Source organism: Anser brachyrhynchus, assembly GCF_964034855.1.
Source record: "Anser brachyrhynchus genome assembly, chromosome: 9".
Taxonomy (NCBI): Eukaryota; Metazoa; Chordata; class Aves; order Anseriformes; family Anatidae; genus Anser; species Anser brachyrhynchus.
Genome location: NC_137703.1, coordinates 4553019 through 4567314, shown reverse-complemented (window position 1 = coordinate 4567314; position 14296 = coordinate 4553019). Strand labels below are relative to the sequence as shown.

Here is a 14296-nt window from a genome sequence, read left to right as displayed (position 1 = left end):
GCAACAACTATAATAAGAGAGTGTAACTATGCAACTTACTGCCACGAGATGAACCGGATACCAAATGTTTGCATGGAATAAAAAAGGAAATAGGCACATTAATTGGAAATAAATACCACATTGTATTAAATATAGAGATATTGCTTCTGTTTCAAAAAGTTCCCAAGTGACAAATTGCTGAAACCTGGGAAAATATCAGAAATTCTCTATATATCTGTTTTTATCCTCTTAAGGCTTCTGCTATTGACCTCTGCTAGAGACAGATTAGTAGAGAGCATGGGTCACTGGTAAGACCGTTGCGCATTTTTGCTGTTAATAAACAGAGGAACCCAAACCTTCCTGATTTTGCTTCTGTTATGTACATGTTAAGCATTTCTATATGTCTGGTCTTAAAGAGCATTTATGAAGACATGCATATGTAAAACCGCATAAATATAACTGATATGGAAAATTTTATGGTACAAGCCAAGCATACATCAATCCTATCACTCACGCAATGTCTTAACATTAAAAATAGCAATTTAGGCCTGAAAATAACTTTTCTGGAATCCAAATTAGTGAAAGCATCTAACCCCAACGAAACCTGAGATCCCTTCAATGTGAGTGCTCAGTGGCGTGGAGGCCAAGTAGCCGCTGGCCCTCCTGAAGGCAGTTATAAGGAAAAACAATTTCCGCTCCTTGGTTTTGCAAATTCCTTGTGTTGACAAAGTTGCAACTCACTCTGTTCGCAGTGCTTCCCAGTGAATCCTGGCTCACAGAAACAAGATCCGGTGACGGGATCGCAGCTACCATCACTGTTATTGCAGACACAGGTGTTTTCACAGCGCGGTCCCCAACGGCCACTATTGCAGGCTGAAATGCAAAACAGCATTTACGTTGACAATTAACTTTGAGGTTGGCTGATGAATTATTTTACATGTAAATAATAGAATAGAAAAGATGCAGAATAGCCCCTTAATATATAAGCACTCTGGACTGGACTCTCAGCTGCAGCAAGTGGCAAATATCGGTAGAAATAAATACAATTTTGAATTGAATAAAATTGAATAAAAAATCACTTCTTATTAGCAGTTAGCCATTTGCAGAAATTACAAATGGACAAGGCAGCTTCTTTGCCTCCTGAAGGCTGGATGCTTTTCTGCACAAGAAGCTTTTGTCAAGTACAGGGAAATGGACTCAGCAGAAGTGTATCTGGATGAGATTGGATGTCCTGTGTTAGACAGGGATTCAGACTTCAGATAATCTAATAGCTGACTTTCTGGCCTTGAAATGGCAGAAGAAAATGGGAGCTTCAGATGTGTACTGTCTCTGAAAATCAATCCTCTTTCAGGTGTGCAAGAAAGGTTTAAGTGTCTGGTGTTAGGACACTTGCATTTGATTTTTGGCAAATCAGGTAAGGCTTACTGTTGTGCAGTGGCATATTTTTATTTTAGTACAAACTGTTTGTTGGAGGGGAGAACGGCAGAGAGGCAAAGTCCTAAAAGGGAAAAATAAGCCTTTTTTCCCCTCTCCTGAAAATATGTATTTTGTCTCTCTATGCTTATATAAGTGCCTGAATGCTTCTGAAATTAAACAAAAAACAAAAACAAAAACAAAAACAAACAAACAAACAAAAAAAAACAAGAGAAACTATATACTTGAAAATTTACAGGGAAAGGGGAAAAAGAAAGTTCAGCTTCGTGGGATTGCTTGTATTGTCTTGAGCATTTCTACATAAAATCATTGTAAACTTTGCAAAGGTTGCAAATCACCCTGAAATATTTGTTCCCTCCCAGCAATGTATTGACTGACAGTGGCTGCTGGAAAAGAAAACCACTCCTTGTTTTAAGAAAAGAGTTGCTAAAACAGAAAGCATGAGTAAGATTTCTTTCCAAAATACTGGGAGATGAAGTATGGACACAAAGAAATCTCACAGTCTTTGGGAAAGCAACCTAACTGCTTCATTCTATAATTCATGTAATATGGTTATGACAGCGTACCAAAAGCACAGCATCTCCTTCCTTTCTTGTAAGGATAAGGATGAATGTGTCAATTATGGGGGGGAAAAAAAAAAAAAGTTTTTGGAGCTGTATATCTGCTTCCTGCCCAGTCTGCAAGAGCTGAAGAGCTGCCCTTCTGAGAAGTATCTGCAAAACAACCTTTGTCATAGCTTTTCCCATACAGAAATAAAAGCCTTTCTTCACCATGGTCACAGAATTCTTCAGGGAGCCTAAGGATTTATGGAAATTTATCTAAACGGCTCCACACATTTCTGACTGGTTTGACTCTTTAAATACAAATATTGGTGGGAGCTTCAGATCCTCCCAGAATTTTCTTCAGTACCAAGCCTGAGAAGCCAGGTCCAAAGCCTACTTCTGTCAACACTCAAAATTAATTTCTATGATTTTATGTATTCAAGGCCAAGTTTAGAAAGAACTATTGGCTTTCTGCAAGAGAGACTGTAACAAATCAAGCTGAATAGATGTAACAGGAGGAAAAGGAAAGAATTAAATAGGATGAGTTAACATTTATATGGTTCTAGGCAGAAAGGGCAAATCTGGGCTCTTACACTGCCATCAATATGGACAGCAATGCTAAAGACAACAGAGGGATGCTCTTCTTTTCCAGAGAACAGAATTTCTCCCAGCATTTACATTCACAATTTAGGGAGTGACCTTAAGACACAAGATTGTACATGTCACTCACTTGTATAAATATCCCCTAAACAAAATGAAAAATTGAGAATTAATCTTGAAACTAGTATGTTCTGAAAATGAAAAACAAAACTGCCAGTGAAAACGATGGTGTTGGGCAAAGGGATCCACAGTGTTGAAATAAGAGCTTATATCAATACTTTGCGCTTCATCAGCCATCTATTTCAACACTTTGAACCTAGATAATTAAGGATTATAACCACCCAGGCTGTGCAAACCCAACACCACACAATTTCGGAAGCAATAAGATTAGCAAAAATACATTTTAAAAAAACTGTAATAGGCTAAGAACAAACAGAGCTGGTTCTTACAGTTGCAGATAAGTTCCTGGGAGATAGCGTATGCCATGGAGAGCAAACACGTGTCTGACTTACGGTGTTTGCAGTCGTGGCCAGTCCAGCCAGGGGGACACGTGCACTCCCCGGTGACATGGTGACACAGAGCATTGCTGCTACAGCTGCAGGACAGCAGGCAATTTCGTCCATAGAAGCCATCGGGGCAGGCTGAAAGCAGACGAGTACACTGCAATCTCACCTAGATCATAACTCAGGCACAGACTGATCTTTTCAAAGGAGTCAGCAACAGCTTGTCCCTAAAACATGTGTTAGCTGCATTCAGAAATCAAAACGGTAAAATGAAAGCAACATCTGCAATTTGTATGCTAGGTGGCTAGGGCTCAACCCTGGGAAGTGGAACAGCCTGAGCGGCTTTTGGCTACTTCTGCCTATCAGTACCAGTCAGAGGAACCTTCCTGAAAAGCGTTGGGTGATTTTGTGATGAACCAGGAGAAAATATGCCAGCACTGAGGTCTGCACGAAGCACGCTGCCCTGAGAGCCTGGCTGTACTGCCAGCACGACGGCCATCCTCAAGCAGCCTTTAATACCCATGGGCTGGGGAAGGAGCCATGCCACAGCAGCACAGACCAGTGGCTTGAGCGACTCTCAGGGTCTCTGGTGGATCTGCACAGCCAGCACTGATATTACTCCTTTGTCCTCGTTATTTAATCCAGAGTTAGCTCAATCTAGCAGCAGTGCTGTCAATGTAACCCGTGAGTGAAGCCACAGGGGCCAGCTGGTCAGCACCTCTTGCCAATCAACCGGAATTACGGTGCAAGTATTATGGCTATGAAATATCGCTTTTCTACGTAAATGCTGCTTTAAATTGGGTCTAATGATAACATCATCTTGAGATGCAGTTTAGCTTGTCATTTGCATTTATCTGTCATCTCCTTCTGCCTGGCAAAAATGGTCAAACCCAACGTGGGGAACTCCTCAAGCTGCAGGGTATTTTGCCTTGGATCAGCCTGCCTAACGTGACAAACACCACACGAAACAGCACGAAGGTAAAATTCAAGCCATAAGCTGACTCGTCACACTGACTCGTTTCACAGAGAGGCCGACACCAGCACTTACGTTCAGAGCAGCCGGCCCCACTGTACCCCGGGGGACACTCGCAGGCTCCGGTCTCCCCGTTGCACCGGCCCCCCTGGGCACAGGGCTCGCACGAGGACTGGCAGCCTGAGCCCCACCGGCCGTCAGGGCAATCTGGAAAAACAAGCACACGGGATACCCACACTGCCTGCTGATCATTGAATCTTGCTGATTTCAAATAAATTAAAAGTCATAGTAAAACAATGCTGGATAATGGAGCAGTATATTATCTCTGTAGACTGACAGCACTTTCACAGGAAATCTTCTGAAACAGACAACATGATCCTATGCTGCAGCACACAAGAATACATCTAAAGACAGACACAAACGTTCTATTCCAGCTTCCGTCGCTGTGTGTCTGTTTTTTGGTTTTGTTTCTGATACAGTAACATTGTGAGCGCTTGGATATCTGTATCTGAAAAACAAATTACTGCACTCAGCGAAAGAAAAACAGGACAGAGATTTGGGAGAAGAGGGCTGCTTTTGTATTTTTGCTGGGTGGAGTGGGGGACAGGACAGTCATAATTTGCAGAGCTGCGTCCCTAGCATCCCACCCAGCTGTGCTAGTAGTACCCTGTTTCCTGCCCGTGGTGGATGCAGAGGGGCTGGAGGTGAGGTGCAGCCCAGGCCCACAACCAGTTCCACCTCTCGTGCCAGGTTCCTGCTGCCCGGAGCAGTGCCATGGCCAATGCTATGCAAGTGGCAGAGGGGCATCCCCTGGCCCCCTGGTAGTTCAGTGTTCCTGAGACCTTCTTCACCCCTTTTCTTAATTTCCTACAACAACATACTCCTATTCATTCCCTTCATCTATTCCAGATCCTTCACTTGCTGGTTCCACACCTGGACCAGATGTCGGCTTCCAAACTAAACCATTCTGTGATTCTGCGATCTGTCTGGCCAACACCCTTCAAGAGCTTCTACGGCACGCTATGTGCATGCAGCAGCATGGTCCCAAGCTCTGCTCTTGGACCCAGGGCTGCTGCAATGCCCTGACATCTCTACCCAACTTGCATAAGCCCTGCCCAGCATACAAATCACTGTTATTAGCTGGAGCAGACAGATAGGACAGGATAACTGCATCGTGCTCCCTCTTTACAAGCAATCCTACATGGTGGATATCATACATTCTGCACCAAGACTTATCCTTTAAAGACCTGTTCTTCAAATAAAGCATATTGCATTGCAGCAGTTTTGGTGGGAAAAACAATAATGACAATAATGCAGCTTCTTCCCCCGTCTGCCAAAGCAGAACACTCACTGTCCTAGCCCAACACCGAACACACCTTCCTCACAGGTAGCACCAGTTTTCCCAGCTGGACAAATACACTGCCCGGTCTGCGGGTTGCACGGCGCTCCTCCGCAGCTGCAGCTCTGCCCACAGTTCACCCCGAAGCTCCCGGGCGGACAAGCTGTGCAAAGGAAACCCCAAAAGCTGATCAATACAACAGAGCATTTAGAAGATATTAGGAGTCACCAACAACAGCACTTTGAAACTGAGCAATGCTGGCACAAAGTGATCTATGTTAGCGTCAGTGTCTCATGCCAGCAGCAAATGTACCCTTTAATCTGCAACTTCTGCCTCTGAACATAAGGTTCACGGGTAAAATTTTCCATCCAGTGTGTACCTCCCGGGGAAACATGCAGTGAGTACCTACATAAATGGCATTTTTCTCCATGAAAACCAGGTGGGCAGGGATGCTTGCAGGCTCCCGTCTCACGATTGCACAAAGCGTCGGTGGAACAGTTGCACCTCAGTTTGCAACCAGCTCCATAAAAGCCAGGCGAGCACTCTGGAAAATGCAAGCAAATGCAGAACACGTATAAGAAAAAGCAAGAGCTGAGGAAACTGAACAGAAGTCAGAAAAAAATTTTGCAGAAATTTACAGAAAAATCTATTCTGTATTACAGAGGTGTTGATAATGAAATGTAAATAATAATTAAACACATGCATGGCCATTTCAGAGAGGTTACTGCTTAAATACAGCCCAGAACCAGAGTGGCAGAGTACTTAAGGCCAGATTCAATTACTGAGCCATTACAGAATTACTCTTCTTATCTGTTTATACCTTCTGCTGTTCTCTGTGTTTGTGCAAAGCCAGCGCTGGGTGAGAGATGCTCTCCCCCAGAATTTAGCAGACCACCAAGAACACTAAAGATATTAAATATCATCACTACTATTCTCCACCAACCCCCCCAGAACCAGTGTCATAAATCTGACACGTTCCTGCGTGCCTGGAGAGGAATCTGAAGGGAAAATCTTTATTGTGTTACTCCATTACTGTCTATAGAGACACGCAAACAAGAATGCAGAACACAATTCTCTTTGAACTCCCCCAAAAACTACAAAGAATAAGTTGAAATCAAAGATCTGAAAATCCGAAGGAGAAGCAGCGTTACTGAAACCCCTTCCAAATGAGCCTGCCAGAATAAAACAGTTTTTGCCACTTATTTACTGTCTGCATGAAAAAAAAAAAAAAAGGAAAGAGAAGTGAAAACTCCCACAATCTTCATTATTTAGGGCTGTAACAGAATTTGTTTTCTAGATTTCTGTTGTCATTTGATCAGGTTAAAAATGCAGCATTCTTATGCTGTATTCCCACTGATATCCCTGCAAGCTCTGTGATATCAGGCACTCGGAGAGTTTGCAATATGGAAAATCAGACACAAAAAAATTAGTGGAATATGAACGTATTAGTGAACGTATTAGTAGCAGCAGCACAACAGCACACGGGAGGAGAAATACTGATAGGCCAAAGCAATAAGCAGACAAGGAGAATGTGGCTTGCTGTTTTACCTTTCTGACACTTTTTGCCGTGGTAGCCAGGCTTGCAGGCGCAAGTCCCGTTCCTGGCGCTGCATTCCAGCGTGTGCTCCTTCACGCACTGACACTCCTCCGAGCAGCCAGCTCCGAAGGCCCACCTGGGACAGGCTGCAGCCAGATTAAAAGGAATCATTAAGTCTGTAATTATGCATGAGTTATTTGAAATCGTACACTTCTGCAGAATGCAACTGCTGCAAAAACCGAAATGTTCATTTTACTTTGGGCAAATACATGTACATTCCTTTGACAGTGCCTATTGATGTGGGCGTGTAAAACAGAGTTTACATCGTTCCTGAAGTGATTCACTCCGTTCAAGCAAGATGTGGTGAATGCAAGAACCAGAAATGTTTTGAAACAAACTTGGTTAAGTTTCTGAAGGAAAAATATTTGGATACAGTCCAAGACAAAACGATTCATGAAAAAAAAATCAAGGAACAATTTTTCCATCTTGTATAGATTTTCCAGACAAAAACTGTAAGTGCAAAGAATCTAGATTACCTATTTTGTAACATTTTTAAGTTTGATCTGTTTTATTCCCATTAAACTTTTGGTAGTGTTCATGAGTGCGCTTGTGTACTGTGAGCATTAACATTCAGAAATATTCCCACTTCAGGGACAAAACCTAGATGTCTCAGTTAGGAAATTCATGCGGGGAGGAAGACTCTTTTAGACACAAGTTTAGGGAAAAACCTAATTTTTGTGCTTATCTTTTTTGATTTGCCATAGAATGGGCAGTGAAATTATCAGACTTAAACTTCACCAACAACCCAAACTTTAACTTGACCGATCCAACCCAGCTATAGTCCTCACCCTTATGCATTCACAAAACTCAACCCTTATGGCAAGGATTAATTGTTACAGGAGAAGATAAATTGAGTTTCTGGGGCTTCCCAGAGTGCATGGGAAGTCCTCTCTGCCATCCCACTGTTCCCAGCTCATCACAGAGCTTTCAACCCGTGCCAGATCCCAGCATGAACTCTTCAGCTAAAGCCAGGTGAGCAAGGCAGGTCCTGAAGCCTCGCTCATTTTGTACGTCCTATGGAATCTTTCTAAGCCTGTTACGATATGCACGTGCTAAATAAACAGGTCAGAAAAGTTACTGGGACTTACTGAGGTGGCAGAAGCGCCCGTACAGCCCGGGGTCGCACAGGCAGGCTCCGTACAGCCTGTGGCAATAGCCGCTGTTGGCACAGTTGCACTGCTTGTTGCAGTTCTTCCCGAAGAGTCCTTTGGGACATCCTTTGAAGAGCACAAACACAGCAATGCGTCAGTTGTTAAGTATTAAAATGGACACCAAATCAGCTCTCTTTTAACAGGCGCTACAGAAAATACCATGCTTTGTCACTAGCCTGAGGCTGAGCCTCTGCGCAGCCCATCTTCGCAAAGCCCTCGCTTTTGCTCATCCATCCTCTTAACTCTTATTTAAACAAAAATCACTCACGGCACTCTGCAGGGCTGTATTATATCTCGCACAATGGAGGCTATTCTCATTTGGGCCCCTAAGATTTACCACGCATAACTACAGCCCGATAGGAATGCGGGAAGGTGGTGAGGTTCCAGGCTGACGCTACCCCAAGCAAGACAACAGAAATCGTACCGTCTTCACAAAACGTCCCCTGGATTCCCGGCGGGCAGTGACACTGCCCTGTGACGGGGTCGCAGGAGCCTCCGTTCTGGCACTTACAAACACCGGCACAGCCGTCACCATACGTCCCACGGGAGCAAGCTGCAGGGAGAGCAGAGAAAATGAATGATCACCCACCCCTGTTCTCGACATGAAGCAAAACGAGGCTCCCGTCATCAAAGCTGGGCAGTGAAATACTCCCTGTAGCCAAGCAGGCTCCAAACAATGTCACAGTCTTTCTATATAAGGTAATAAACATTCACCTAATATTTCCTAGCTAATTTTAAAATGACACCTGAAGTAACCAAGCTTAGCTAAGTGGAGGAATTTTTGACGCACCCACATTCGTCCCTGAATATGCTTCACACAATGCATGGGGCTCAAAAATCATTGCCTAGGAAGTACAAAGTGTGAAAATCAGAGCACAGTTTTGAACATTTGGAAATAAATATTTTAAACGTCTGCTTTTCCCCTCCCAAATACTATTATAAAGATGTATTTTTTTAACATAGTCTCCAAAATCCCACAGCTGACCATGTACAGAAGGGGATCCACAACAGCACAGGACTCCTTCCTAAAGCTCTGATTACTCCAGCGCAAAAGTAAATAAATAAATAAATAAATAAATAAATAATTGTGAAATACAGCTTTCCTCCACTGTTTGCAGCTTGAAAGCTTGAGCTAGCTGAGTAAATACAATTGCTGGAGTCATCAGACTTAACTGACATTTTATCAATGTACATTAAAAAACTTGACATTTCACATCAATTTCCATTTGGTTTCTATGGTGCATTATTGTAGAAATTTAGTTCCAGTTTTCTCAACTGCTTAGCTTACCCTAAACCCCCGAACTATGCTGTATTTTAAGAAAGCAAGAGAAAAGAATGCAAGCCAACACATTGGGCTACTTCCTACAGATTATATATCCTTCATTGTCAATGCCTACTTGATCGGACTGCAGCTTTAGCTTAATAACACACTTCCATTACTCTGCGTTTTAAATGCCAAAGACAAACTCCACAACATTACATGCATAGATATCTAGTGTGAATATAGAGTAAAATGTTATTATTATTTCTGAAGCGAATTTCAATCCGGTCTTGAAATTTTTTTAATCTATTCTGAACCACTAGAGTGCCATGAATATAAGTAAAAACATCCTAACATGACAGCCTGAATTGTCTTAGGTAGAGTAGAAATTATCCTTTTAATCCTCTCCCTTCCTATCCCCTCAGCTGTCCCTACTATTTAGAAACCAAACCCGGACTGGTCTCCAAAAATAACTATGGGCAGACTGCTGGTTTCAATCATTTGCTGTTTTTGCTTCATTTTTGCCTTTGTGATTATGCCTCCTAAACAAACTAGATGGTGATTAACCTGAGGATTGCTGTCTATTGATGCTAAGTAATAATTCTTTGTCATGCCTTTGCCTCATCCGTGACAGTGCAGACCTTCCAAGTACCAAGGGCCACTGCACCATCCTGCAGCAATCGGAGAGCCCCATCTCAGACACGTGGGGAGAACTGCTCTGGGGAATCTCAGACCAGCAATAGACAACTTTTGGCAAACTGCAGATAAAGAATTGTGCCTGGTATGTCAAGCAGTCCCCAGCCTATCTTTCCAGTTGGTTTTGACACAGACTTCTGAACCAGAAAGATCTTCTATCAGGAGGCAAGAATAAGGAGGGAAAAATATAATTTCCAATACTAAATATTATCAGTCTCCAGAAATCTATGTTAATAATAATAATAATTAATAAAAACAGGACCAAGCTTACCGATACAATAGGGGGAAAAAAAAAAGGGGGAAATGTCTTGGGATTCTGTGAAAAACACAAGTTTAGCATTACATCCGCCCAGATTGTCACACCACCTGCCAGGACAGACTTCTGAAACTCAGCCGGGCAAGCTGTGGAGCAAAGCATGGCAGGCACACTGCAGCACCTGGGCACTCTGCACCAGCAAAGTGAACAGAAATAGGCACCAACACAAGCGCTTAGAAAAAGGCACTGCGCTGGATGCAGAGACCTCACTGTTTGAAGGTCTGTGTCATTTGTTGCAGCATCCTTTCAATTTATGCCATACTATAATACAATTTTGAGCTAGCAGTGAAACAGCTGTGCTCCTCAAAGAGCTTTTTGGATTAGAAGTACAGCAGTTACTTCTATTTCCTACATATCTGCAGTGTCACAGCACTAGGACAAAGTCCCTACCTCCCAAATACACTGTACTCACTTTCGTTGCAGATGATGCCGGTCCACCCAGGTGAGCAAACACAGCCACTGCTCTCACTGTTGCATCTGCCTCCATTCATACAGTCCTCACAGCTCAAGCTACAGTCGTTGCCAAAAGTGTTATCAAGGCAAACTGAAAGGAAAAAATACAGAAGACTCGGTGAGCACCCAGACAAAATACTTCCATGGGATCTTACCTATCCTTCCAGATGCACAAGCGCAAAAAGGAACACGCACAACACTGACGATCTGAAAAAAATCCTCTTCAGGTTGTTAGTGTTCATGTTGGTAGCATTGCAAATATCACTGAGTCATTCCAGAAGGTGGTCCCAAGTGGACATTCCCAAATTGTCCACTTTAAATTTTAAAGTCTGGACAAAAGGAAACCTGGGACTTCAGCTGGAATTTACTCCTTTAAATGCTGTGATTCCCCATCAAAGAGCACTTAAAACTACTTTTTAAAATCAGCTTGCCTTCAAAAAAGTGAAATTGTAATAAAGCTTAATAAAATTGTATATTGTTAAATATATTAATTGGAAGTGAACCTCCTTTTCTTCTTGTGAGGCTCATTTTTTCCTTCTTTTATTGCAGTAGGTGTATGCTGTGCTGTTTAAGCATAGTCGAGCAATATTTCTAACAGCATAGTTCGAGCTATTCAAGGAAAACAAAGAATAATACACATTTATCACTTCCTTTTTTCTTCATGGATATGAAAAGGGTTAGTTCATCGGGAGAAACTAATATGAAAATGTATTCCTCCCTTGCCATCCCTGCCCTCCTCATCTCCCTTGCACACAAACGCAAGCACACACAGGTGAACCCTCAGCTTCTCCCTTTGTGGAGTCTCTCAACAAAGGCAGAGAAAAATGAGTGTTCCTTCCTCGTTGCTAAAATACCTCAGTGAAATGAAGAACTTATCCACCCGGTCAGCCTATTGTCTAGTAAGCTTTACAGATGTGGTTGGAGGCTTTTTGGAAGGGGATTTTGAAAAACACCTGAGAACAAGCTGGCAGATTACTTCAGCTAACAGAAAGTCAGCAGGCTGGTTGCTTTTCACCAGCAATTTTCAGTGTGAGGCCAGATTTCCTCCAGGTCTCAGCACCCAACTGTTCCTTCTTCTAAAGCTGAACAAATGCCCAGGCTTTCAGAGATGTTGAGAATCCCAGTGCTCCCACTTGGAACAGGTTGAAAATGCATACTTCAGGAGAAGAATACAAAATTACTGTTAAAAACTTCACGCTTCTACATTACAAAGTCATTCTGTCTATAGAAAATCACTAATTACTTGCATCGGTTTATTGTTTAAAGAACTTTAAAAAAAAAATAACATAGATTCCAGTACAAAAATATGTCTGAAAGCATAAGGAATAAATTAATATTTGATAGGTAAAAGAACTTACTGAACCATGAGAAGTTTCATTCCTCCATCACCTTTTCCTACAAACCGTCACTTGCTGCAAATCCTCAGCTTTAGAAAAAATGCAAGTGCTCGGCTATGACTAATAATCCCCACTTTTATGTGGCTAAACATAAATAAAACATGCATAAACTGGTCAATAAATATTTGATTGAGGTTTCGGTGCCTGATAATTTTGTCCTTGGTTATCTCATTTATCAGTTTCCCAATTGGTTATAAGTGTCGCTGGGTCCGGCTGGATGCTGTATGATCTGGGAGGTCTAAACAGTCGTGTTCATAAAAATAAGTTAAATGTTGATTAAAGCTGAGACCAGTTCCTCATCTTTTTTTTGCCTGGAAGGCACAGTCCTCGGATGAGTAATTAGAGCTCATACAAAAATCATAGGACATACATAACAAAAGTAAGAGATCTCCTTCCTCCCACCGGAGCAGGGAGCCTCCCCGTCCCCCAAAACACCTCTTGTGGCTGCAGGGCCAAGCATCCTCCCTTCTGCCAAGGCAGATGGAGAGGGAGCAGAATTAACTCCTGCCCCCACACTTCTCCTCCTGGCCGGCCCCGCTCCACGCTCACCCAAATTCTTTCCCTCTCCCCAGCTTGCTGGGACCGCCAGAAGCGCGGCTCGCTCACTCACCGACTCTGTGCACCAGCGTCAGCTCTCCTCGACGCTCCTCATCCTCCTGCGGGACCCCGAGCTCGTAGCGAAGGAGCTGGGGGGCGCCTCTGAACTGCAGCCCCGGAGCCCCGGCGAACCCCGCCACGGCCTCGTCCCCACCTAGCACTGACACAGGCACCCCGTTAGGACCACGGCCCCAGTCCTCCCCCCCAAGCAGCCCCACATTTATCTTTGCATGCTTTCATGCTGGCAGACTTTCCAGCTAGTGCATTTTCTGATTTGTACTTACAAACAGTTTCTGTTATCCAAAATAACAGAAAATGAGAAAGAAAAATTGCCTTTCTCCTGGAAACAAACTCTGGACCTCAGGCAAGGCCATCTCTATTATTATGCCAAATTTTAAATGGAGAGTTTAATTTTCCCCACTTGAAGTTTGAGATTATTGATAGTTAATGAAAGTCATTACTCCAGCTCATTTGGGAGATGACAAATATAGAGCAAGGCTGGCTCTCCCTTTTCAAGAGCTAAAATTTGAGTCTTAAAATGATAGGAAATCAGTTGGCTGGCTTTTTAGAGTTGGTTAAAATATTAAACACTGCCCCAAGTTTAGCAGAGGCTAAAGTAGGTTATAAAATAAGTTGCTTGGCTAAACTCTGCTCTGGTCACACCGGCAGAAAGCCAGAATCACGCCACTGACTGCAGTGGAAAACTTGTTTTGGTTCATCAGAGCAGAATCTGGCTACCTTTTTTTTTTCCACAGGATGTTAAACTTCATTAAATAGTGCAAGAAAAACATCAAAATAGTATTTATTTCTGAAAAACAAGGGTTTTGTTTTCAAACATGTCCAGGGGATTTAAGCATTCGTTTCTGAATCCCCAGCAGAGCCAATTGCTTGAGGGTGAACTTGGGACCCACGCGTTACACGGAGCTCTGCCTTGGCCACGTCCGACATGGCTCAAGTTGGACTCCCAAAATCCCAGGGTCTGTGAAAATCCCAGCTCTGAATTCACATCTGAGAAATACTTTGTGGCCTCCAAGATGTAAAAATAGCTCACCGATGCAGGACCGCCTGTCAAGGCCCAGCCTGTATCCCTCCTTGCACACACATTCGTATGACCCCAGAGAATTGACACAGAAATGGTCGCAGTTGCCGTTCTCCAGATGACATTCATCCACATCTAGAAAAAGAGAAGTGCTGGTTAGGCACAAGTGCCTCTCTTCAGAGAGTGCTCTCTGTGCCTGGCTGCATCTGAGGAATTACTCTGGACATAAGAAAACCCAATTTTCTTAGTACTTTGGGGTTCTCTGTTTCTCACTAGTACTGGAGATATTAAAACATGTCAGAACAACACGGAACAGATCATTTCACCTACGCTTTTGTCTCAAGTGAAAACAGCTGCTTTAAGCTGTTAAGTTCAGTTGATGCTTTGGATATTTTGAGGGCTCTCATTTTGTAGAAGTA

General features: G+C 43.1%; 1 protein-coding gene across 5 annotated transcripts in view; it reads right to left on the bottom strand.

Annotated features, from left to right (window-relative positions):
• Nucleotides 1–14296, bottom strand: part of LOC308200152 (uncharacterized protein) — a 222834-nt gene that overhangs the window by 34823 nt on the left and 173715 nt on the right. For 4 of the 5 annotated variants that reach the window (XM_080605366.1, XM_080605365.1, XM_080605367.1 and 1 more), the window contains 11 exons: nt 13890–14012; nt 12852–12998; nt 10804–10935; nt 8543–8671; nt 8056–8184; nt 6919–7053; nt 5780–5914; nt 5408–5533; nt 4107–4238; nt 3005–3196; nt 721–852 (listed from right to left, as the gene is read on the bottom strand). In XM_080605366.1, coding sequence (XP_080461492.1) covers nt 721–852; nt 3005–3196; nt 4107–4238; nt 5408–5533; nt 5780–5914; nt 6919–7053; nt 8056–8184; nt 8543–8671; nt 10804–10935; nt 12852–12998; nt 13890–14012 — 1512 coding nt within the window. The remainder of the gene's footprint in view (nt 1–720; nt 853–3004; nt 3197–4106; nt 4239–5407; nt 5534–5779; nt 5915–6918; nt 7054–8055; nt 8185–8542; nt 8672–10803; nt 10936–12851; nt 12999–13889; nt 14013–14296) is intronic. The other variant, XM_080605369.1, reaches the window with a different exon arrangement.